The following is a 27,091-nucleotide window of genomic DNA, read 5'->3' on the forward strand; positions in this document are numbered from 1 at the left end:
GCAAGACGTGATATGTGCCTATCTTGTTTTCCTCAGGAAAAGCTCGACCTTGCTATTTCCTTGGCTACGTCAGGTGCGGTGAAAATGCATCCCTTGACTTTCTCGTTTCAACGTCGCAGTCACGCGTCCGCTCTGGACCTCTCTGTGAGTGGCGGCTAGTCTTCTTCCTGAGATACTTTTGCCGAACGACACCGGCATTTGCAAGCTCCTGTGCAAAGAAAGTGAAATGAGGAAAGGCTTACTCATCGCGGCCGTCATGCTGATGGCAGCGACGACAGGTAATTCCAAATGGCTTGCATGAAAACCTCATACGCTTTTCGAGCGACGACGCGGTATTTACCGTAATGACAACGGTGACGGACTTTAGCGAGAAGACATTCATTTGTTAACGTGTTTTGTGCCGAACTGGCACAAAGGGGCGCTTTTCTTCCACTACAATTTTAGAATGGCAGCTACTGTACTGCTATGCACTATACGGGTTAAACAAGTGGTTGTTAGCAAAATATATCTGACATGAATGCAATTATTACGAAATATTCCTCTTATGGCGGGCCACTCCGCATTTGAGTAATCTGCCGTTACGTCCATTCCAACCCTCAGGACATCGCCCCCGACTTCTGTGTTTTTGTCCAATGTGCACATTTTTCAGCTGCTTACAGACTATACCATGTTCTCCTGTTAAGCTTGGTGCTGGGTTTTGTTTTGATATTGACGCGCTTACTTTAATGGCGAGACAGGATAAAACGACAAAATTGTAAGACACCGGAGCACAATACGGAACTGATTGCGGTCGAAGATACATCAAACTTCGCCAGCACTCTGTCATTGGAAGCTAATCAATGGTTAGCTTCTCTCGGGAAAGTTAAATCATTCAAACTCCACAAATCTGCAATTCCTGTCGCATCTAAGAAATTCTGTGTAAAAAGAAGCTTGCTCGCATGTTCATTTCACTTGTGTACCTGCAGAAGAAGAGTGCCGAAACCTGTTATTTACCTGAAAGCAGGAGCGGCATCGGCAGAAAAACAGCTTTCATGTCGATTTAGGAAACTGGATTTCGATAGCATTTACATTTTAGGTCAACCGTCGCATATGGAAGAAACAACGTTGCCGTAAAGAAAAATACTAAATGTTGTCAGCGTGCCGTACGAAGCCTGCTGTAGGTTAAAGTGAACAAAAAAGAGATTTATACTTCAGGAGGACAAACGGATTAACACCGTAAATGATTAGGTTAGAATTCCGTTGATCTCTAAGTCATAGAATTCTTATACAATGCAGTATACTCACTCTAGATTACGTGACTGCACCTGTAATGCATGTATATACTTTCGGAGAAGTTATGTACAAAAAGAATTACAAGGGTTCAATGCTGCTGAACCAAATATTGAGCGAAAGCATTAGCTGCGGGTGACCGAGCGTTCTTCTTCTCTTTTTCTTCTTCCTCAGCCCACATATAAAGCCCCTCTTTAACCAAGCGATATGAACGTGCCTTAGTGGCCTATAGGTGTAACGTGAATGCCGGGGTCCTAGCGGGCTGATTCTGACATAACCGTCCCCCGTGAAACAAGAGACCCCAGTTGGCGGCTCCTGCCAGCCCACGTGGGGTGTGACGTCACAGCGTCACGTGGGTAAGACGTCACTGCGGCTTGGTCACGCGAAGGCTTGAAAGTGCGAGTAGTATTGCTTTCGCAATAAAAATCCGTACGCGAGAATTTCTATCCCTTTGAGTTAAATAAGCGGTCCTTCTTAGATGCTCTTTCATACTTACAGCGAAATCCTTGACTGCATGAAATGGCTTAATCTTTTCCCATATCTCCGTTCTTCTTAGTGCCATCACTTTCATTTAATAGCCCATGATGTTCCTAAATAAATGATTGAAATGATGAAGTATTTGTTTCTAGAAAAAGCACTGACAAGTATACCCATAAACTTTGGACGTTTCCTGGGGAAGAGCTTTATTACACAGCTACACGATAGCAATCTATATATCCACAGATCCTCCTTTGGTAGGTTTCTAGTTTATTGATATTACGTTTTAAAGACGCGCCCCATTAGTGTCCGACGGCAGTCTTGATTACTGACTGGGAGGGAAACACAAACTTCAGAAGAAAAGTTTTGGTACCCATTGGAGGCTTAGAGCATTTCTATCAATGTGTGGATAGAAATACCATACGGTGTTCAATAGTTTCCTCACAATTATATTAAAAAGCGTAGGCTATTGGCTTTCGATACAAAGTCAACTACTCGCTACGAGTGCAGGAGAAGTTTAAAAGAAAAGTTTGCACGCTTCAGGTGCTAAGAGCATTTTTACTAACATGTACTTACATAACAGTACTTTAAAACATTCATCAAATACCTCACAATAAAAAAAAAAGATGTCCCAGATTCCTAGCTTTTCGTTTGAGAGAATATTATGAGTTTCTCAGTACCTAACATCAGCGACGTGTTATGAACTACAGCCGCCACACTCGAATGCCAGCGGAGAGACTATGGCCGAGGCAGCGTTGTGTGCGTGTGCAATGCGACATACTGCGACTTCGCGGGCGACATTGGCCCTTTGCCCAGCGGAGCAGCCATTGTGTTCGAGAGTGGAAAAGGAGGCCTGCGGTTTGCTAAGACTGCCATACCGTTTGGCCAAGCATCTGGTGAGTTGCTCTGATATTTTCACACCACTTTAATTTCTTTCTTTACACGTTTTTGCATCGCTAAGAAAAGACAGGCTTGTTTTAAAATCGAGGGAGTATAAAGGAGTGTCATGGTTATCTGTCACTAAAGACGGAACAAGCATACATCCTTGCCAAAGACCAAATTATCTCTCATCTCATTTAAGTTGTGGAACTTCACAAGAAATAATTACCGCTCACCATAAGAATAGTCCAGAGAACAGGAAATATATAGGATACGCTCTATTGCACACATAACGCGGCTGTTACCTTCCTCAATTTTTAATAGCCGTTGCTTACTCGAGGAGTACTTCTCTTCTTTGGGACTTGGCAGATAACCAACAGACCCAAACGGACAAGCGATTCCCCAGTACGGGCTCCAAAGATTGTTTTCCTTCCCGCCAGCTTTCAAACTGCTAAGCTTTGATCTTTCTCTTTGATCTCATGACACTGCGCATCCCATACTTATAAAAATACTCTTATAAAAATTTCAGCCCTCTGCCATAATGTGACTCTTAAGAAAATATGTCGGTTGAATATAATTATTTCTTCCCCTTTGCACACTCGACGCACCAAAGACATACAACACTGGCCAGATATGCTTACTGGCTTCGGCGCTTGTCTCCTATTTTCAACAGCTTGGACAGATGGCAGCAGCGCCCGTCTCGTGATCAACACTTCCGTAACGTACCAGCAGGTGTTTGGATTTGGAGGTGCCTTCACAGACGCTGCTGTGTTAAACATTAAATCTCTTCCCAACAACATGCAAGATGATGTCTTCAAGTCCTACTACTCACCACAAGGTAACTCCTACGTATCAAAAAAGCTATGTGAAGGCAGCAAATGACAGCCGAAAAAAAAAAATTTGGGGAGGCTAACTCTCATCTTTTAAGGGTATGACACGACAGCATTAACCGGCTACCACTGTCGATCCTATTTCAAGTACACGCTCTTTGCTACTTACCTAATTCCTGATTCATTATTAGTGCTTCCATTACATCGCATATATAATCAAAAAACAGTCCCAGGCTGCCACATTATGTAAAAGACCATTAGACATAGGCACCAAGCCCCGCTTTATACAAGCCTTACGAACGGGCCTCATTGGCCTAGGAGTATCGCGTGTGCTTCGGAAGAAAAGGAACGTTCTGGATTCGATTCCGATCTGAAAGGAGCTACCCGAAATGGCAGTTCGTGCGACCTGGTCTAGTGAGGCCACATAACCGGCCAGCCAGTCAGTGCTCGGTCGTGTCACCTTCCGCCTCCCCAGCCGTGCTGATTGTTCGTTCACAACGCCAGGAGGGCCGGCTCTCAGAGGAACGGGACATTTAATGATATCTCATTAAAAAAAAAAGGAAGCTGCACACCAACTGAGGCCAGAAATCTTGTCTCTAAAGCGCACTAGCCGCAGTTACAATGATTGTCTAAATCTGAGTTTAGGCTCACGCACCGAAGCGCGTTAAGCGTGGCGAAGGCAGGGAGGAGGAAGAGCCTGACGACGTGCTTGAACAAAGTGGAGAGGAGGATGGGAACGCGATGGGAACGATGGGAGCAGCGATGGGAACGCGAGTGATATATTGTGAAGTCACGTGTTCGACATGATATCATAAAACTGCAGAAGCAACTTGTACCCGGCAGAACAAACCGCTCACGGTCTAGTTGTTTACCGCATTCCCTTTTATGCTGACGCCATTTTTTTTACTTAATGAACCCATGTAGAACAAATGAGACGGTAGTTCAAAATCACACTGCTGCGCCGCATTTAAGGACCATGATTCATTTTACTTTTTCGCCGCATGGTAGCACAAAGTTTGAAGAGAAAATAAGCATAATCTCCACAATCACCCTTGGAGAAGCGTAATCGTGTTATTGATGTCACCACTGAAACAGAAAAAAAAAAAATCAGACTGCGGTAGCAGTTAATGACAGATTTCAAAACAAAGGTCAGCTCTTATGGCATCCTTGCATGCCAAGGACTTAGCAGTAGTTTAGCAATCGAGAATATAAAACTCCTAGGCCTAAACGCTTCTGATCCTCTGCCAACATTAAACTCGTTTAGAGAGAAACATGTGTCCTTGTTATGAAATACGCATTTTGATATCGTGATTTATTTTGGTGAAAACGAGCTGTTTTTATCAATAAGTTGTCTTCGATATCCTTATAAAGCTGTAGTTTGCAACGATTCCTTATTTTATGAGTATTGTACTACTCAAAATTTTGACCTTCTTGCCTGTATTTTAATTTTGTGAATAGCGCGCTTTATCGTTGTTTTTAAAAAGCCAATGCGTTGGCAAGACTAAAGTCTCTTGTCATTCATGATATGCGGCGACGATAACTGTAAGAAACGACTTTTATTGACGAACTTTTATTGAAGTTGGCACAATGCATTATTTGCACGTCTGGGCTTTCGGCATAACGAACAGAAGCACAATTACCTTGAGTCTCCGAACACATGCGTATGATGTACCTCCATGTAACCGGAAACAGGGATCGGATACACCATCGGGAGGATACCAATTGCAAGCTGTGACTTCTCGGTGCGCAAGTACACGTATGACGACACTCCTGGGGACTTTGAGCTGTCCAACTTCACACTTGCTCCGGAAGACCTGGACCTCAAGGTATCTATGTACCGAGTTAATGACTTAGGAAGCAAAACAAGCTATATTCATTACACAAATAGTTGCGACTTTCAGGTACAGACCGTAAGTATTTTATGGAGGTGTCTTGGCATGAAACCGTATTCAAGGTTAGAGACGAAAGGTCATTCTCCGTGATTTCGCTTCCAGTGAATTATAGGGATATTTCTTTCTTTGTGCAATTCATTGTAGCAAGCAGGATGCACGTGAGGAGAGCCTCTTAGCCAGCATTTGTAAATATATCAGGTCCTGTGAAAGTTCAATAATGAAACTTGGCCTTCTGGCAAGCAGGGCTTCGTAGATCAGTGAGTAACTGACAGGCTCCCTGCATGAGACTAGCGCCCGCGTGATTTTTACCCGTTATTCACGAAACGATGTCTTTTGTCGTGGCTATTCTTCAAACTTACAGCAAGAGAGGATTTATGAGTGATCCTTGGAGGGTTCAGCTGAGTGGGGCACCAGTGCGCATTATGCATTCCTTGAAATTATTCGTCGAAAAATTGGAAGCCGCATGGAGTGGACAAATCTCCCCTTCGCCTTACCCCCCATAAAATCACCTCTGACTTGCAATAGAAAGAAAATTAAGGATATATAAATATTAGTAAGGTTTTATGCTGCGCAAGAAACTAAGGCCCGCCTCATGAAGGGAGCTATAACAGAAGCTTGTGCCAGCTCCCGACGCACGGCACAATGTCTTGATACGGCGAACTGCAGAAAGTCATTGCAGTGCGGTTGCACGTCTTTATAAGTAACCTAGGGCGCACATGTCGCAACTCATAATTCATAATACACAACGCCTAGTGCTGCGTCATGCGCGTAAAGCAGCGCATCAATTCATTTCGCGCCGCAGTCTTCAGACGGGCTCAAGGCACGTTTGAAGCCTTTCTATAAGCCGCATTTTCTGCGAACCTTGCATTGATTGCTACTAAGTTTGTGGATAAGCAGGTAAACTGAAGGCAAGACGAGAGTGTAAGAACAACAGTGCATCGCGGCTATATTTGTTCAAAACTCTGATATTGCCATTCTCGAGAACACATGTTATTATCGTCTACTTCTACGGACAACAGTATAAGGAGCCATTCAACGCGATTCTGGGGGTGTGCTATCAATGCAGCTTTCTGATCGGGTAGCCCTACACCGGAGTCGATTAGGCTAGTTTGTAAGCATCGAGATGCTCGCACTGATATCGTGTCGGTACACGAAAAGTTGAACACAGCTGTGAGCCAAAATACGAAAAGATGTTTTTAAGTTAACCAGTTAGAAGTATGCAGTAACTCTTGAAGCCATTGACAGTTTGGGGAGACCGCCAGAAATGAGAGCTTTCAACTTTGAACGTGTGCGACTTCTTCCCCATTCGTCATATAGATCCCGTACATCAAGAAGGCCATGTCTCTGTCGGACAGGCCGGTCTGGCTTTTCGGAAGCTCTTGGAGCAGCCCTGCATGGATGAAGACTAGTAACTCGTTGGAAGGGGGAGGGTTCCTCATTGGGGAACCAGGAGGACGCTACTACAAGTCGTGGGCAAACTATTACGTCAGGTAAGGTGCGCACAGATGTACCTCCTATTTTGTTTTCGAAAACGCATTCCACTTGCTTCCTTCAGTTTCTTCGATCACCACAGCACAGCGACGCTGGAGAAAAACTGCTGCGCATGCAATTAAGACTTGTGATACGGCGATTCTGCGGAACTGGTTAGATTTACCTTAGATGACTACTTTAAATCTCTAAGGCATGTATTTACATGCTGTCGAGGCAGTACATGCACTAAATATTTTCGCTCAAGGATAAACGAGAGCGGTGGTAGCGGCAGGGCCAGTCATGGACAGCCTCCAGGCTGGGGGGGAGGGGGGGAGGGGGGAAGAGAGGCGGCTCGCGGGTCGTGCTTCTGGATAGCGGCTGGCTACCTCAACTTCAAGACCTCTGATTTATTTCGCTGTCGGAAGGGGCTCGTGGAGGACATAGGTAGTTTGATTGATACTGGGTGGCGCTGCTGTACAGTAGGGTTTAGTGTGCCTCAATGCAGCGCCGCCGCTTAGGGTGGAGACAATTCTCGCGCCCTGCGCGGCTGGATTTGCTTTCGTCGCACAGGCTGTTTCTGTTTGTTGCGCTCGCAGAAAAGGATCTCGGTCTGCTTTCTAATCTTTCGAGATCCCACTTTGAAACCTCTCTGTGGTGCGGGGTTATAACAGGGAGATTAATGCGTTTTCCCTGCTCAGTCGCGGCTGACGGTCCAAACCGCCGACACCACCCAATCATCGCGCGCGCTACCCAGAGCACGCCGACCACTGCGGGCCGTGTTCTTGGGAACAAAACAAAAATTCATTCTTACTGTAAACAGGCATTTATTGCTGGCATAACAGCAACGCCAACTAACAACAAAACACGCTGATGAATAGGTCTTCCGTTTCACCAACAAGGTTGAGGGCGAATATTCCAAGGCACTTGGTATTGCTATCCTTGCCTGGCTCTTCCGCCGACTCCGACAACACCTGATTTTCTGGAGAGCGTGTTAATTAACGCTGTCTCGTTGAAACGTCTTGTGAGCCCCAGTTGTGATTATCTCTAACGTCCCATTATCATTGTCGGTGTTCTATACATTCTAAGATAGCAAGACAAGGGCATCCTTTATTGATCGGTGGAGACAAATCACAGGCAAAAGTTGTTGTCGGGTCTCCAGAATATATTTTGCAGGACCCATTCAGCCAGACGGGAAAGGGACAGCACACCGCCGATAGAATGATAGAACGCTATAGATCTTCATTCACGTTGCCTTGTCACGCTATCGCCGCGGTCACTTCATTACAAAAGATTTTCTAATGGAATTCTTGTCTGCCTTTTTGAAGCCGAGTTCCCACTCTACTCCTGTAAGCTCTTTTTCAGCCTGACAAACCACTGATTATTCGTTCTGTTAGCTCCCTGCACGTGATGGCCAAGTCAATTTCTCTCTTGATTACACTGACTCCGTCTTCGTACCGTCTCCTAATGATATGTCATCATCTTCCTTTTCATGATTCCCCTCACTTTACTTTAAAAAATGCGAATCACTTTGTTTGCCTGAAGTTAATATGTGCTTGCAGACAACTGCGCGTACCGTTTTTTGGCTTTATATAAGTCTCAGAGTGAAGTTAAGTTGATCTGCTGAAAATGAAGCAATAAAATCTTAAATACAACACTTTCTCATTGTCAAGCATGACACGCAATTTTGGCGCAACTATGATAAGGTTAGGCAGATTTATTATTACGTGCAGCAATATGTGAATCAAAGGTCACACGGCTATCGCTCTTGTCGTGATGGGGAGTAGGTCGATCAACGCGGTATACGTGTGTAATTAATTCGCATATTCAGCTTCGCGGTATTCATAATTATGAACATCTCCGTTCTGAAAATTATTTAGGAAGTGCGTTTTCTTGTCAGTATTCCTGCGCTCGTGTTGTTATATTGTACTCACTCGCATAGACATGCGTTCTGTCCCCAAATATGTCAGAAAATTTGGCACGCATGTTTATTACGCGCGGCAAAACAGGGGAAAATAAGGGGTGGTTTAGGTTGGCTAAGGTGGCTGGGGTCCTTATTTCCAAGGGTGAACGAGGCTGATTTAAGGACATTAGCGCAGCTTTTTTTGCTGGAGAAAAAGACGATGAAGACGACGGCATCTGAAACGCAGCGGGCGTTTGTCATATGTACAGAGGCTAGAAGAAGAAGAAGAAGCGTTAAAGACTGGGACATTGGTATGTGAAGGCCCCTATTTACGTGCTATTATTCTGTTGACACTGGGAATAGTTATGCCCGAATTTGTTGTTACATCCCAATGTAATCAAGGAACTATTTCGTGGGTATTTGTGAGAAGTTGTAGGGGCTTGTCATTTTCTTTATACACGGTTTTGATCTGGTTACGTCAGTCATGTGAAATGAAAAAGCTTATTTAGCAGAGATATAATATGCAACTCACTCTTCTCTCCGACATATTATAGGACCATGTAGAGTGCAGGCCCTGGTAAAGATATGCTGGAATGTGTAAAAAAATATGGATCTTTCTCCTACAGGAAATACATTCAAAATAAAACCGCGGAAACGACAGGATAGAGGCAAGAAGACAACACCGCCGTGGCCTCTATCCTATCGTTTCAGCGGTCTTAATCTTATGACGTCCCATCAACTGGCCCGCAGCCAAGCTCTTTTAAGTGCATGAAGACATCCTTTTTCTCGACTGCATGCATGGTTTTGCCTTTTAAATCGTAGTTGCGATAGAAAAGAATTTTTGTGGAAAGACTTCGCTGTTTTCTATGCAAAAGCGACGAAACCATTGAGCTTCCATTCTTGATCCTTTGGGAAGCATTCTTCTTTTGGGATGTCCTCCAAAGAAGTCTTAAGAAAAATTTTCCGCTCAGCCTGGATGGCATCAGGTAACTACACTCATTATTACAGCGCAAAGACGGCACATAACAAGAGGAGGACACAACAGCGCTGTTGTGTCCTCCTCTTGTTCTGTGCCGTCTTTGCGCTGTAATAATGAATGTATGTAACCAACTCGCCCAAAATGTTGTATCAGGTAACTCATGACTGAAAATGAGGACGGTATTCCAAATGTCCTTGTAATGCACTGGGCCTGCATAATACATCAAGAAGCAGGATGATAGTACATCACGCAGACCGTGCTGCACGGCTAGTCGTCACAGAATACCTTAAGTAAGCAATTGCAAAATATTTTAAGTTACCATATCAAACTTATGAATATAGTGCCTGACCGACTCCCGCACATTCAAGCCTTAAAATCAGTAAAACATTTCTTCTTTACGCCATTAAAATAAGGCTGACGGCTCCTGTGTAAATATTGTATATATTGAGTGCAATAAAAAAAGAACAAAGATGGCGGAGTCGTCTACAACAGTGAACTGCGAACCTGATCCCTTCGCCTAGGCTTGTGTGCGAAACCACTAAGGCCGAGATTATTTGCAAGTGGTGGATCAAAGGAGGCTTAACAGCCACCTTTGCGAAGTTCAAGAATGCGAGCGGTAAGTCTTCTGCATTAATAAACATTGAAGAGTTATACGGGAGCAAAATGTGCAATACGACGCATCTTCAACATAAAATAACGCACTCTTCAGCATGTGCTTTACGCGCTGGATCGTATATTCAGCAAATTTTACTTTACATCCGCCTTATGACGCGTGTAGGGACCCATAATACCGTGTAACGTGACCAGCTGAGCATGGCCCTGGCACAGTCCACACCATTCGCCGTGAAGTAAAACCTTAAGTAGCTCTTGCTGCGGTCGTTATTATGACAGATCAGACGCAGCAAAACTTTCGCGACAAGCCGTGGATTTTACTGGTTCCGGGATTCCTCTTGCGCCGTTTTATTGGCCATTTGCCCGCAGAGTGCGGTATGAAATACTGACGTTCGATAGATGACGCTTTGTAATATTGCATTAATGGTTGAACACAGTATTGCGTCTTTTAGAGCTTGCTATCTCAAGCAGTAGACTGCGCGCACCGAAAGAATGGGTTGCGGCTATACACGACGAATAAAAGATTTTTTTTTTGACACCCACAGTGGAGAGTGCGTTGAAAATACTGGAGTGTTCATTCCGCGAGCAGATGCGCTAACACCGAATTTAATGTTCAACACATCTTTCGGCGGCTGCCTCGTACTCGCGAAACAGCAGAGGGAGACGTACAGGCATTACGATCCCCTCGAGAATCTTGAAAAAGGAAAAGGAAAAAAAAAAAAAAACATTTGCCTAAAAGCCTTAAATTCACTTTGGAGTAACGCACTATAACTTGCGCCTATACGGCTTCATCTCTCTTTCACAATATTGTGCCTGTTGCGGTGTCTCGCAATAGATATAGGATGCTCTACCAAGTAACAAAAATTATCCTGCACGTGGGCGTTGCAAGATGCGAGTGATGACTTGCTTTATCCCGTGTTAAACGCATCCTGACACTGCGGTTCGTTGCCGTATATAACATGTGCACAGGGCGAATATGACTCATTGTCAAGTTACTGGCTCATACTGTCAAGTGTGGCCCATTCCGCATAAAGTGCTATATAACCTTCATTTTTGCCAAAAGTGGCCTTAATAAGTATATTTAAATCTTTCCGCGGACCTCAAGGTTTGTGCAGGAGTACGAGAGGCACGGCGTTCCTATCTGGGGACTTACTACTCAGAACGAGCCAACAACGGGCTTTGTGCCGGGATTCTCCTGGCAGACACTGGGTTTCACGGCTGCGACCCTGAGAGACTTCGTCAAGCTGGACCTGGGGCCGGCGCTTGAAGAGGCCGGCTACGGACCAGACAAGCTAAAACTCATGATCATCGACGACAATCGCATCGTTCTCCAGCACTGGTCAGACGTAGTGAGTAGAGCACGTATTGTCCGCCTTTGCGGCGACAGTAGCCATTTGCAGATTTGCATAGGCCGGTAGGCGTTGACATAAGGGAAGAAAAATATGAGATGCTTGCTCTACTTGTTATCAACTCCAAGCGTAAAACTATTTTAAGGTGGTAGTTGCAGGGATTTTAGACCATCCCTCACAGACCGTCGTAGCTTTAAGCGTAGTATACCTGTCGCCGAAGATGATTCAATGGCGAGGAACTCCGGAATGACACATTGGGCGCCATTGAGAAAATAAAAATGGCGGTACTGTTAATGGTGGAAAATGAAGATATGCCGCCTATTTTCATGTTATCCAGATGCGTTTGAGCCATGTTCGCCCGAGCCCCTCCATACGGTAGAGGAAGGTGTGGGGATAATACACAAGCATTACCAGCAGTTATTTATTCCCATAGACGTAGGACGAGTATCTAAACGATTCATTCTGCGTCCTTAAATCTGTTTTTAAGAAAATGCTAACTTTTCTTTCCAAATGTTTTCTTCATTCTAGCGATCCTATAAACTGTTGGCTATTAAGGGGGCAAAAAGAATCATCCGAAGGCTGAGCTCGATGGATAATTTCTGCTTTGCCAAGCCTAGAAAATCCTAAAAATATTGCTAGTTTGCATGTCTGCTACTCTATGCCGCGTGCACTGACAACTAGAAATACCCCGCCCAAAATAATAATAAAAAAAATCAAATTCCATTTGCTTACTACAGGCCGTCGCAGATATTTTGAGTAAGCGCAGGAAGCATTTTATTTCACTCTGTTGAGAACGGCTAAAACGGATAGCGCCTGGAGGCAGCAGTCTTGGACCTTACGCAGAGAAACCGTGTGTCGTGCGGATTTATTCAGCACAGTAGAGACGAGCTAACGACGAGCGCCGACCGACAAAAAAGTTTAATTTCCGATGTTGCTGCTGAGCACCGCCACATGCAGACGGGCGGGCATTTCCTCCTTGCGCGGTAACCCCAAGGGGGAACAAAGGAACGATTTCCGCCTTGTTCTCCCCTTTGACTGCTGACGTTGCGCATAGGGTCATATGAGGCACATGTCTGGGACACGTAAGAAGACCCACGGCTGACCTTGGGACCACCAAAAACTGCAACCTCCGTGTACGCCGTGTTGATGACCTTGCCTTCGCCCTCAAGCAAGAATTTGGCTGAGCGCGTGTCTACGAGCGTGAGAGTTGTGAACGTGCGTTAAAGTGAGCATATCGGGACGCTCCTTTGTCTACTGTCCGCTTTTAATGTAGGGAACATAGGGAATGAGGACATTATAAAAACTTGGCTATGAGTGTAGCAAACCAGTTCCCATCTTGTTCTTAAGAGCAAGATGGGAACTGGTTTGCTACACTCGTAGCCAAGACTGGGTTTATTTACATTTTTAAAGAAGTAATTACTATTTTAAAAATGTAAATAAACCTAGTCTTTTTCGTTCCACCGTCAGCAAACGTCCACGCTCATCAACACATCACGTCTGGGTGGAACGGGCGTAGTCTTGGCCGATCAATAATGAAGCGACACCGGAACTCCACATCTAACAATTTGCGGTCGGGAGGGAGCCGGTCATGATGGTCACCACGTTCTCTCAGGGAATCTTAGGAGTTCCTATATTTCTCAAAATTGCAAGTTTAAAATATCGTCATTCACTTACGCGGTGCTAGTTACTTCTGAAAAACAGATGGGAATATTCGCTGAATGTAGTTAATGAGTAATTTACAATTGGACAAAATGGCGAAGAGAAGCTGTGATAATAACACATATAGCATTATAGGAGAGCATAATAAGTATGAAGTACCTTACGGTACTTGAAGAGTAGTAGTGGTGCCAGAGATTAGTTTTGGTAATGTGGGTTTGTGCCCAAGGGCGGACAGACGTTCAGGCAGAATTTGCTCAGTCGGTCAGTATAGGAGGGATATGGGCTGCACATCATCTGAAGCAGAGGATTCATAAAAGGGAATTCTTGCATGTAGAACGAATGAGGACATTGGACGATGACGATCGGGCAGTTAAGGTTTCTGAGGACGTGTACATACAGAAAGTTTACGCACATTGGTGGAGAAGAGTAGAAGAATATGAAGTAGGGCGGAAAAGAGCGCAAATAAATAAAGTGCTTTGTGGGTCATCTAGAAACGCACATGCTAGCATGTCGATTAATTCATCGTAAAACCAAGGGGACCCTGGACCTAGGTAAAAAAAAATGGAAAAAAAAAACGTATCAGGAAGATATCAATCTAAGCTAAGCATCAAGGTAGCATCCTACTCTTTGAAGCAAGAACACTGTGTCTTAGAACTCGACGTTGCGCAAAGAAATTTAAAAGGACTGGGTACTGACTTTTTCAACAGGTTTTTCAATCCTCATTCGCAAGCTGTATACTAATACCTATCAGTGTATTTGGGAAACAAAGCAGGAAATTTTAGAACGGTAGTCTAGTTTTCGCAGTGGTATGCGGTGTCTGCAAACCATAACGTCAAAGGACACAATTAACAGTTACCGTAGTAACTCAATGAAACTCTATAGATATGACGACTGCAGCATCGCCAATGTAGATTGCAGGTAGTATCGACTAATATGCACAAAACATTGCTAAAATTATAATTCAGAGTATTAAGGTACTTTTAAATAAAATAAATCGACTTAAACCATTAATATTTCAGGCAGATGTCAGTGACCATTTTTGCCTGTAGAAAAACGCTACCAACGGCAGACCCGCTACATATATACCGGCGTCTTCGGTTGCGTAATTTCTTCTTCTTAGAAAGCATTTTAAAAGCGAATAAAAAAGTATTAAGGAGATATTGTAGGTAATCTTTATTTACAGAGAGTTAAGGAGGCGGTGTTAAGTTGACTGAACAAAAATAATGAAGCTGTGGCATAATTTTGAAATGTAGTATATTCACTTCAGACGCTCCAGGCGGGTACCATGTTTGCTTAAAACAAATGACATGGCATGGCGCTGTCATCTATAGAAATCCGACTTTCTTGACCAAAGGAAAATATAAAATGCTGCATAATCTACGTGTTTTTTTTTCTCGTTGCTGTCATCAAGGGGTAGATCTATCAGAATATTCCGATATTTATCTACTGGTATATGACGCAAGGTAAACTGGATATCGTCAAGCGAGAAATGGACAGATTGAACATTGATATCTTGGGTATCAGCGAGCTCAAGTGGACCGGAATGGGAGAATTTAACTCCGGCGACCATTATGTCTTTTATTGTGGGCACGAATCCAAGAGAAGGAATGGGGTCGCTCTCATAGTAAACAGAAGAATGGGCAAAGCAGTGCTAGGGTACAACCCCAAAAACGACCGACTGATTTCGCTTCGGATCCAAGGTCACCCTTTCAACATAACAGTTATCCAAGTCTATGCACCGACCACTGCTGCTGAAGAAGCTGACGTTGAGAGATTTTATGCGGACCAACAAGGCCTTTTAGACCGCACCCCATCATCAGACGTCGTTTTTCTCATAGGAGACTGGAATGCTAAGGTCGGGAGTGAAGAAATATCCGGAATTACAGGCAAGTTCGGTCTTGGTGAGCCAAATGAAGCTGGGCAGAGACTAGTAGAGTTCTGTCAAGAAAACAACCTGACCATAGCGAATACTCATTTTCAACAGCACAAGAGGCGCCTGTACACATGGATTTCACCGGACGGTCTGTACAGGAATCAGATCGATTATATTATTTGCCGGCAGAGATGGAGAAGCGCTATACAAGCAGTAAAAACAAGGTCTGGGGCCGATTGTGGCACCGATCATCAGCTTCTTGTTGCCAAAATTAAGCTTCGATTGAGGAAAACGCAGAAAACTAGAAGGCCTTTCAGGTATGATCTGGATAAGATTCCATTAGAATATGCTGTGGAAGTGAGGAATCGATTTCAAGAATTAGATCTAGGACGGTTGTGATTATTGATCTCGAGCCGGGCATCCTGAAGAGTGAAGTTGAATGGGCCTTAGCCAGCCTTGCTAAGAACAAAGCTAGCGGAATTGATGGTATTCCAGCTGAGTTGCTTCAAAACCTCAACCACGACGCTGTTAACACACTGCATACATTATGTCAAAAGATTTGGACAACCCTGCAGTGGCCACAGGATTGGAGGAGGTAAGTTTACATCGCCATTCCAAAGAAAGGCAGTGCCAAAGATTGTTCCAACTACCGCACGATCGCGCTTATTTCGCATGCTAGCAAGGTGATGTTAAAAATCCTGCAAGGTAGGCTGCAGCAGTATGTGGATCGGGAGCTTCTGGACGTGCAAGCTGGGTTTCGCAAGGGCAGAGGAACTAGAGACCAAATTGCCAACCTTCGCTGGATCATGGAAAAAGCAAGAGAGTTCCAGGAACCCATTTACTTCTGCTTTATTGATTATGCGAAAGCGTTTGACTGCGTAGATCACAGCAGATTGTGGCAAGCTCTCCAAGAGATGGGAGCTCCAATTCACCTCATCTGTCTCCTCAGGCCCCTTCATGGATCACTGCCTTGTCGTGGCGGAGGGGCTTGCGAAACTCGATGAAGTCGTGAGCTCTGCTGTGTAGGGCCACCCAAGATAGACAGGTCACGGCAGAGAGTTCTGACAAAATGTGATTCACTGGAGAAGGTAATGGACACCCACTCCAGTATTTCCTGCCAAGAAAACCCTATGGCCAGTCACAATACCATTATCGATATGGCGCCGGAAGATGAGCCCCCCAGGTTGGAAGGCGTCCCACATGTTACTGGGGATGAACAAAGGGCGATTCCTAGTAGCTCCAGGACGAATGAAGCGGCTGGGCTAAAGCCAAAAGGACGCTCAGTTGTGGATGTGTCGGGAAGCGACCGGAAAGTCCGATGTTGCAAGAAGATATATCACATAGCAACATGGAATGTAAGATCTATGACGCAAGGTAAACTGGATATCGTCAAGCGAGAAATGGACAGATTGAACATTGATATCTTGGGTATCAGCGAGCTCAAGTGGACCGGAATGGGAGAATTTAACTCCGGCGACCATTATGTCTTTTATTGTGGGCACGAATCCAAGAGAAGGAATGGGGTCGCTCTCATAGTAAACAGAAGAATGGGCAAAGCAGTGCTAGGGTACAACCCCAAAAACGACCGAATGATTTCACTTCGGATCCAAGGTCACCCTTTCAACATAACAGTTATCCAAGTCTATGCACCGACCACTGCTGCTGAAGAAGCTGACGTTGAGAGATTTTATGCGGACCTACAAGGCCTTTTAGACCGCACCCCATCATCAGACGTCGTTTTTCTCATAGGAGACTGGAATGCTAAGGTCGGGAGTGAAGAAATATCCGGAATTACAGGCAAGTTCGGTCTTGGTGAGCCAAATGAAGCTGGGCAGAGGCTAGTAGAGCTCTGTCAAGAAAACAACCTGACCATAGCGAATACTCATTTTCAACAGCACAAGAGGCGCCTGTACACATGGATTTCACCGGACGGTCTGTACAGGAATCAGATCGATTATATTATTTGCCGGCAGAGATGGAGAAGCGCTATACAAGCAGTAAAAACAAGGCCTGGGGCCGATTGTGGCACCGATCATCAGCTTCTTGTTGCCAAAATTAAGCTTCGATTGAGGAAAACGCAGAAAACTAGAAGGCCTTTCAGGTATGATCTGGATAAGATTCCATTAGAATATGCTGTGGAAGTGAGGAATCGATTTCAAGAATTAGATCTAGAAGACAAAGAGCCCGAAGAGATGTGGACTGATGTTCGTGATATAATACAAGAAGTTGCTACTAAGGTAGTTCCAAAGCAAAAGAAATGCAAAAAAGCAAATTGGTTATCTGAAGAGGCTTTGCAAATAGCTGAGGAAAGGAGGATGGCAAAAGGTATGGGGGAAAGAGAAAGATACAAGGTTCTCAATGCGGATTTTCAGAAAATAGCAAGGAGAGATAAGAATGCCTTCCTGAACATACAGTGTCAAGCAGTTGAGGACAACAGCCAATTAAGAAACACAAGAACTCTGTATAAGACAATCAAAGATATCAAAGGAAGCTTCTGTGCTAAGCTGGGCGTGATAAAGGACAAACGAGGCAAGGACCTCACTGAAGCCTCAGAGATAAAGAAGAGGTGGCAGGAATACACAGAAGAACTGTACAAGAAGGACCCGGATGTGCAATCCCAACATAGGACGGTTGTGATTACTGATCTCGAGCCGGGCATCCTGAAGAGTGAAGTTGAATGGGCCTTAGCCAGCCTTGCTAAGAACAAAGCAAGCGGAATTGATGGTATTCCAGCTGAGTTGCTTCAAAACCTCAACCACGACGCTGTTAACACACTGCATACATTATGTCAAAAGATTTGGACAACCCTGCAGTGGCCACAGGATTGGAGGAGGTCAGTTTACATCCCCATTCCAAAGAAAGGCAGTGCCAAAGATTGTTCCAACTACCGCACTATCGCGCTTATTTCGCATGCTAGCAAGGTGATGTTAAAAATCCTGCAAGGTAGGCTGCAGCAGTATGTGGATCGGGAGCTTCCGGACGTGCAAGCTGGGTTTCGCAAGGGCAGAGGAACTAGAGACCAAATTGCCAACCTTCGCTGGATCATGGAAAAAGCAAGAGAGTTCCAGAAACCCATTTACTTCTGCTTTATTGATTATGCGAAAGCGTTTGACTGCGTAGATCACAGCAGATTGTGGCAAGCTCTCCGAGAGATGGGAGTTCCAATTCACCTCATCTGTCTCCTCAGGAACCTTTATGAAGGGCAAGAGGCCACAGTCAGAACTGGGCATGGTCTTACTGATTGGTTTCCGATTGAGAAAGGGGTGAGGCAAGGCTGCATACTGTCGCCCTGCCTATTTAACCTATATGCAGAGTGCATCATGAGGAAGGCCGGTCTGGACGAGTCTTCAGCTGGAGTGAAGATTGCTGGAAAACGTATCAACAACCTTAGATATGCGGATGATACCACTTTAATGGCAGAAAGTGAAGTGGAACTCAAGAGACTTCTGATGCGCGTACAAAAAGAGAGTGAGAAGTTTGGGCTTAAACTGAACATTAAAAAGACGAAGATCATGGCGTCTTGCCCTATCAAGTCCTGGAGCATCAATGGACAAGAAGTGGAAGCTGTGACAGATTTTCTGTTCTTGGGCGCCAAGATTACCTCGGAAGGAGACTGCAGCCATGAAATTAGGAGACGCCTGCTTCTGGGAAAGAGAGCAATGGTTAGCCTTGACCGCCTAGTAAAGAGCAGAGACATTAGTCTACCAACCAAGATCCGTATAACCCGTGCTATGGTCTTTCCAGTTGTGATGTATGGATGCGAGAGTTGGACTGTGAAAAAGGCTGACCGCCGAAGAATTGACGCGTTTGAATTGTGGTGCTGGCGAAGACTCTTAAGAGTTCCTTGGACTGCCAGAAGATCAAATCAGTCGATATTGTCGACCATAAACCCTGACTGCTCATTGGAGGGTCAAATTCTAAAGTTAAAGCTCAGCTACTTTGGTCATCTGATGAGAAGAGAGGAGTTGCTGGAGAAATATTTGATGTTGGGAAAGGTTGAGGGTCGCCGGAGAAGGGGTAGGCAGCGAACGCGATGGTTAGATGGCATTCTCGAGGCATTGCAGATGAAGCTGTGTGATGTTAAGAAGATAATGAGAGACCGGAAAGCGTGGCGTGACATGGTCCATAGGGTCACGAAGAGTCGGACACGACTGAACGCCTGAACTGAACTGTCTCCTCAGGAACCTTTATGAAGGGCAAGAGGCCACAGTCAGAACTGGGCATGGTCTTACTGATTGGTTTCCGATTGAGAAAGGGGTGAGGCAAGGCTGCATACTGTCGCCCTGCCTATTTAACCTATATGCAGAGTGCATCATGAGGAAGGCCGGTCTGGACGAGTCTTCAGCTGGAGTGAAGATTGCTGGAAAACGTATCAACAACCTTAGATATGCGGATGATACCACTTTAATGACAGAAAGTGAAGTGGAACTCAAGAGACTTCTGATGCGCGTACAAGAAGAGAGTGAGAAGTTTGGGCTTAAACTGAACATTAAAAAGACGAAGATCATGGCGTCTTGCCCTATCAAGTCCTGGAGCATCAATGGACAAGAAGTGGAAGCTGTGACAGATTTTCTGTTCTTGGGCGCCAAGATTACCTCGGAAGGAGACTGCAGCCATGAAATTAGGAGACGCCTGCTTCTGGGAAAGAGAGCAATGGTTAGCCTTGACCGCCTAGTAAAGAGCAGAGACATTAGTCTACCAACCAAGATCCGTATAACCCGTGCTATGGTCTTTCCAGTTGTGATGTATGGATGCGAGAGTTGGACTGTGAAAAAGGTTGACCGCCGAAGAATTGACGCGTTTGAATTGTGGTGCTGGCGAAGACTCTTAAGAGTTCCTTGGACTGCCAGAAGATCAAATCAGTCGATATTGTCGACCATAAACCCTGACTGCTCATTGGAGGGTCAAATTCTAAAGTTAAAGCTCAGCTACTTTGGTCATCTGATGAGAAGAGAGGAGTTGCTGGAGAAAGATTTGATGTTGGGAAAGGTTGAGGGTCGCCGGAGAAGGGGTAGGCAGCGAACGCGATGGTTAGATGGCATTCTCGAGGCATTGCAGATGAAGCTATGTGATGTTAAGAAGATAGTGAGAGACCGGAAAGCGTGGCGTGACATGGTCCATAGGGTCACGAAGAGTCGGACACGACTGAACGCCTGAACTGAACTGATACGGCAATAGACTCTGGGTTTAACCAAGAAAATTACGCTTGCGAAGTATGCAAGAAATCCGCAAAAGAATTCAGTACACTCTATTGAAACATGACGGCATTCATCTAGATGTCGATACAGCACTTTTAACCACACTAAAGCCTTGTGGTTTAGAGATATCAAAGGTAATGGGAATGAATCTGCAGTAAGCGTTAGGAAAAGAGTGATTGGAAAATTAGTGGCTTGAAAGCAAGGCGGTGACGTAAGAATACAAGCTATAGATTAAAAAGTGGCCAAATGTATTCCTAAATACAATTTCAAGTTTTAAAAGAGTATTTTATAATGCCATCACGTTTGACAGATTTGTACACATTTACAAAGGACAGCCCCGTTCGACAGCCTCGGAAAGGAACAGCAGTTTAAATTAGGTAGCGAAGTACTGGAAGTAGTAGGCGAATATGTCTATTTAGGACAGGTAGTAACCGCAGATCTGGACCATGAAAAGGAAATAACAAGAAGAATAAGATTAGGATGGAGCGCATTTGGAAAGCACTCACAGATTATGACTAGCAGCTTACCGGTATCGCTAAAGAGGAAAGTATATAACAGTTGCATCTTACCTGTACTCACCTATGGCGCGGAAACGTGGAGGCTAACTAAGAGAGTTCTACTTAAGTTGAGGACAACTCAGAGGGCTATGGAACAAAACATGGCAGGGGTAACATTAAGAGATAGGAAGCGTGCAGAGTGGGTCAGAGAAATAACTCAGGTTACCGACATTCTAGTGGAAATTAAGAAGAAGAAATGGGCATGGGCAGGACATGTAGTGCGAAGAGAGGATAACCGATGGTCGCTTAGGTTAACAAACTGGATTCCAAGGGAAGGAAAGCGTAGCAGGGGGCGGCAGAAAGTTAGGTGGGCGTATGAGGTTAAGAAGTTCGCAGGGGTCAAGTGGATGCAGCTAGCACAGAACCGGGTTAAGTGGAGAAGTATGGGAGAGGCCTTCGCCCTGCAGTGGGTATAGTCAGGCTGATGATGATGACAAAGGAAAATAAATACTGAGCATGGCGGTGTCACACACAAACACGCACGCACGCACGCACGCACACACACACACACACACACACACACACACACACACACACACACACACACACACACACACACACACACACACACACACACACACACACACACACACACACACACACACACACACACACACACGCACGCACGCACACACACACACACACACACACACACACACACACACACACACACACACGTGTGTGTGTGTATTTTTAATCACTAAATTTAGTGAGTAAAAGCATCAGCGGCCGACCATCTTAATGATTTTAAAGCTTAGGTTTTACTCATTTCATGTCAATCCTCAAGGCCATTTGGCACCACACATTTGACATTAAGTTCTTGCACTGACCGCCCAGGATGCCATCAACATAGTCGTGCTCACGCATGAGCCCACTATGCTATCGCCGCAGCCGATCATGCCTCGTGTAAAACTGCAATACATTCTCGCGCTCTGCAGTAAGCATCATCGGCTTCATCAAGTTTCATTTTCGATGCTCGTTCATTTAACTTGGGTAAGCACGCCATATGCATACGTAATCTCCCTAAAGCTTACCAAGCGCGGAATTGAGTCAAGATCGAAGTGGCAAAATCGAGCGACTGTGGTTGCAGCCGACCTTTTACGCTTCAGAAACTTGGTTCAAAGATCGTTGAACCTCTACAATTTTAAATGTGAAAGCGTTAAGGGCGCCGTGTCGCAGAAAAGTTGGCGTCTACAATGCTGCGTGTTCTCCGCAGTTGTAACTAGAAAATCATCGCCAGCATGCGGAGTACTGCTCTGGCGCAGTACAGATGATGTGCAATTAGTATTAAAAGTGCGCCTAGTATATGCTTTGCCGTATGGCTGTATGCTAATGAACAGTTATGTAAGTAGAGAGGAAATTCATGGAAAGAGTAGGCGGTGTTAAAAACACTATAGTGTCTACTCTCAGGGCGAAGTTTGAGTGCCCCCTTAATGGTTTGAGCATTCACACGTCTATTAATTCCGCTGTGGAAGAAGGTAAAATTCGTATTTAGAATATGAGAGGCTCAGTAACTATAACACTTCATAGTAGGAACCTGAACCGGGCTGTGAAGAAGAAAAGTAACTTGGGGGAGACATAAGAAGGAGCAACTTCGGTTGTGTAGTAAACGACTCCGTAATGAGTTCAACCACCCGGGGGTATTTACTCGATACTGACTTCGCACAGTACACGGGCGCCTTTTGTGTTTCTTCTCCATCCAAACGTGGCAGCCGCGAAAGCGTTCCAAACCGGCAACTCTGGCACTGCAGCTGCTCTGAAATCAATGAACCACTCTTGGCTCTCTCTATTGGCTTTTGCTTCATTGATACTGGAAGGACAATGCTAGCCTTTTCTCCAAAACACTATATTGGTGTCAATACGCAGATTCTGGGCGAGCCTCAAGCATCCAAGTACGTCCAAGGAGTCGCAGTGCACTGGTACATGGACAGCTTCATCGGTCCGCAAGTCCTGGACAAAGTGCACGAACGTTTTCCAGACAAGTTTATCCTTGGAACGGAAGCGTGCACTGGCGCAGCACTGAAGCCTGAGAACAAAGTGAAGCTGGGCAGTTGGGAGCGCGCCGAACAATATGCCACTGACATACTCGAGGTGAGATGATGCTGGCGAATGCAGTATAAAATTTAGCTGTGCTAACAAAGCGTGATCAGCTCGCATGCAGAGCCTGAAATCAAACATCATAAGACTGTACGAGGGTTAAGCGTGAGCACTGTGCCAAAGAAAAGTAATAACTTAACAGTCAACTGCCAAAAGAAGTGACAGACGAGGATGTATGTCATAAATAAAGTCTCCTTCGCGACCACTAATTGTTTGTTTTCGCTGTAAAACAATCCATATGCAAATAAAAGAACACGAACAAACCTAATCCAACTAAGGAAGATCAAGACAATGGAATCTTACACAAGCGTTCACATGAGTTAGAAATTAAAAAAGTTACACTGAAGCCCACAGTGCTGAACATTGTGGTGGATGAGCTCGTAAAAACTATCAAATATGCTCAGAAAGTTCATGAGAATTGAAATAAATCTCAAATTAATAAAATAGTCAAGTTAAAAGACAAATCAAACACTAAAGAATAAACAGCGTGCATTGAGCACGAACGTAAGGAATGGCTTAATATTCGGCAACTTGATATCTGGAACTAAGAATACCACATTTGTTTTTTCTGTGTGCCTTCATAGCAATCGAAACTTTAAGATCACTCATTCCTGTGTACGTTTCGCGTTCATTTGAATGGCGTGCAACTCTTCAGCAAGCGAATCTTTTCAGTGTAGTTTATCACGTTCTTAAAATGCCGCCCTTGACATGTCTCATGGGATTTGTTTATTTGTTCTACCTTCATTGAGATTACAGGACCTCAACCATTGGGTTAGCGGTTGGACAGATTGGAACCTTGCCCTCAACACAGAAGGCGGCCCCAATTGGGCCAAGAACTTCGTCGACGCACCCATCATTGTCAACGCTACAGCTTCGGAGTTCTACAAGCAGCCAATGTACTATGTCTTGGGTCACTTCAGGTATACGCTTATCGTATTAAAAAGTTCTCAGCAGTTCTACCCTTAAGTAGAAATATTGATCGTTATAAGACTGCTTTCTTTTATACTGGCACGCACTTAATATAAGTTGATAAACGCTTGCTTTTTCTTGCGTTTGCAGCAAATTCGTGCCAAGGGGCAGTGTCAGGATCGACTCACGCTTGGAGGGAGACACAGCTGTAACTAAACTCGAGTACGCAGCCTTCAAGACACCAAATTCAGAAATCGCAGTAATCGTTCTCAACAAGTGAGTAACTGCATTTTCTAGTAGAATATTAGATTACCCGTGTATCGAGCACCCCCCCTCCCCCCCTTCCCCCCACTAATTGAGCGACAATGTTGGCGTTAAATCGACTTAACTTTCGCTCTATTCCCCTGTATTCATTTCTGTAGGAGGTATTTACACCATGCAGTCGGTTAGAATTCATACAACGCATTCGCCCTTTGAGCGATAATTTTGTTCACCTAAATGCCTTTCAGTAATTTTTGCAGTCCTCTGTCAATATTGCTGCTACTGGACTATTAGTGTTAACGTAACGTAGCTATTAGTACTAACGTAACAAGCTTCGTTAATTTACTCAAACGTATTGCTAAATTTGAAGCGCCTTTGCAGTCTTGCTTGGGAAAAGGGAATAGTTTCTTGTCCCAGTCAGATGTAAGACTAAAAGCTTGCAACATAATTGTGGCACTTGAGGCATTGAATATCAGCCACAAATACCTAACCTGAAGACGTTATGATGCATGTAGCTTTATATATACTTGATAACTCGCCCCTGAACCACAAGTGTGCATTCAAGAATTCTCAAATAGTTTATTAAAGCCAACCACACGTTGCACTAACACAATAGTTCACAAAAAACGCCCCATTATTTGCTATCAATAGCGTTGCGATGAAACCATCAGTGAGTCTATAGCACCCCGGGCTTTAGCAAAATACTGCGTTATTCGAAATCGTTCGCTATTTCACGTGGCAAATACTTCCCAGATTGCTTAATAAGTGATCTGTTACTCGCCTTAGTGATTCATGGAAATCTCGATTCTTTCAGAGACGACAGCAAACTCACATTGAAGATCGCAGACGGGTCTGGCACCGGCAGAGTGGAGAAAGTCATCGGCGAACGCTCGATAACTACCTTTATCTGGCAGTCATAAAATATATGCGTTCACTATTAAACTACTCGTTTTTGTTTCATTAGCAAGAGCCACATATTAGTGACGCACTGACGGCTGTTCAGTAGGAGAGCTATCATTTAGCTGTTTTTTAGAACTAATAAAGAACAAATATTTGAACAGCGTGTTTTACTTTCTTCTGGTTTGTAAAAAATCCCAAGGAGGATGGCGCAGAGGCTCTCGTACTTCATCAAAGCTCCTGAGCCATCGTGTACGCAGGTGTCTACGCAGCAAATGCAAGCTATAACAAAAATAAATTCCAGAAAAATTTTTAATTAGCTGAATTAGAATATTAAAAACACTGACCAGACACCAGCAAGTCTTACGGAGACGGCAACAGACCGGAGGCCTCCCGACCCCAAACTACATACCAAAATTCACAAATAAAAAGATGAATCCCTTCTGTCGCTTTTGTGGTGAGAAAGATAACTTCGGCTATATGATCTGGCCGTGTAAAGCCCATATACTTCCCTCAAAACTCTTGCCTGATACCTCTAGAGAAGCTGGGGATAAGCTAAGGTCCAGCGATGACCCAGACCCGGACGTTTCAAGGCCGTCGAATGGTCCGGAGTTGCCAAAAGTGTCCGCGGCTAGCAGCATTCTATATCTTCCCTCAATCATCCACCCTTATTCAAAATAAAGTTTTATCAGCCCATGCAGTCACATTTAAATCCTGGCTTTATGTCTCTGCTTTCGGCTCTTGCGCATAATGTGGTAGCTTATGACTGTATTCTACTAAGTATGTTAGAGAAAAAAAAAACGCATAACGTAAGGGATTCGTGGCGAGTATCAAGGCGCACGTAGGCGCACGAGGATCTCTAAGGGGCGCCGCAGATGGGAGTAATCCTGTCGCGTCAGACAGAGCTTAAATCTTCCCAATAATCTCCCATAAATTTTGCTGTGGCTGTGGTGTTGGAAAGTGTGTGTGTGTTTGATGCGAGAGGAGGGGATGCTTGCGGACGCACGAGTGTGAAGACGGCTGACACGATGGCGGAATATGTTCTTATGTAACAGCTGCAGCGCTGTTGGACTACATACATGTTTCAGGAAATGCACATTGCTGTGATAATTGTGATGTTGTGTCTAACCTGTGTCAATTTTGCGAAGCTGTAGTGGTACCACTTTATTCTAAGAATCCTTGAAACTGTTAGGATTTCTTTCCCCACTTTCATAATTCGACAGCAACTAAATAACACACGCTATTTGACATCTCCGCGTCGCAGTCTGCATGGCCGTAGTTTAGTTCAATGAAAGTCATGGTAAATAATCATATAGTGACGCACAGGTGCATCTCTGGCAGACGCGGCGCCGATTGCTGTGGTAATTGTGATGTTTATGGTTAGCTAGTGTGCACCGTGCATTACTTGTAGCACATATTCACATTTATGTGAGGCTATTGAGCCTTGAGATAAACTTCAGCAGGTAAAATTACTTCTACTATTCGCATCGCCCACCTTCTTCGAGCGTCGAATTATTCTGCGCACCATGAGTGTGGCTTGTATACACAAGCGTATACATACTTTATAGCGGATAAGTGTTGCGGCATTTTAAAAACTTTCACTGAATTACTAGGAACTTTAGCAATGGAGCTGTATTCAAAGTTGGCGCGTCCTTTGTGGCTTGTGAAATAATGCTAAATTGGTATAATAGTCAGGAAAAGAATGTGCAGATAAATTACATTCAGATATGCCGGAGGTTTGGCATGTGAAAGGCTCTCGCATGGATTCTTGTACACATATTTGTTTTCTTTCCTGGTTATTTGGCTATCAAAAAGACCGTGACTAGCAATCGCGTGGTAACCATGGCGGCCTTGATGTTTTGCCGCCGCACATAGGAAAAAAAGCTGCATGCAGGGCGCATCTAATATACTGGATGCATACCCTGAGGGGAAAATAAATAAATAATAAATTATTATAATATTAATTAAATTATTATAATATTC

At 44.5% G+C, this 27,091-nt stretch overlaps 1 protein-coding gene across 1 annotated transcript; it reads left to right on the forward strand.

The window, feature by feature from the left end:
• Positions 1-98: 98 nt before the first annotated feature.
• On the forward strand, positions 99-25,268 carry LOC146198972 (putative glucosylceramidase 4). Its single transcript, XM_084592685.1, has 10 exons — positions 99-278; positions 2,457-2,642; positions 3,299-3,463; positions 5,148-5,281; positions 6,665-6,837; positions 11,414-11,657; positions 22,811-23,035; positions 23,798-23,961; positions 24,101-24,226; positions 25,026-25,268. Exons 1-10 carry the CDS (start codon positions 227-229, stop codon positions 25,129-25,131), a joined length of 1,575 nt encoding a protein of 524 aa, XP_084448811.1. The 5' UTR covers positions 99-226; the 3' UTR covers positions 25,132-25,268.
• The last annotated feature ends 1,823 nt before the right edge of the window (positions 25,269-27,091 follow it).

Source organism: Amblyomma maculatum, chromosome 2 (assembly GCF_055883805.1).
Source record: "Amblyomma maculatum isolate TAMU_Amacu chromosome 2, ASM5588380v1, whole genome shotgun sequence".
In the NCBI taxonomy this organism is placed as follows: Eukaryota; Metazoa; Arthropoda; class Arachnida; order Ixodida; family Ixodidae; genus Amblyomma; species Amblyomma maculatum.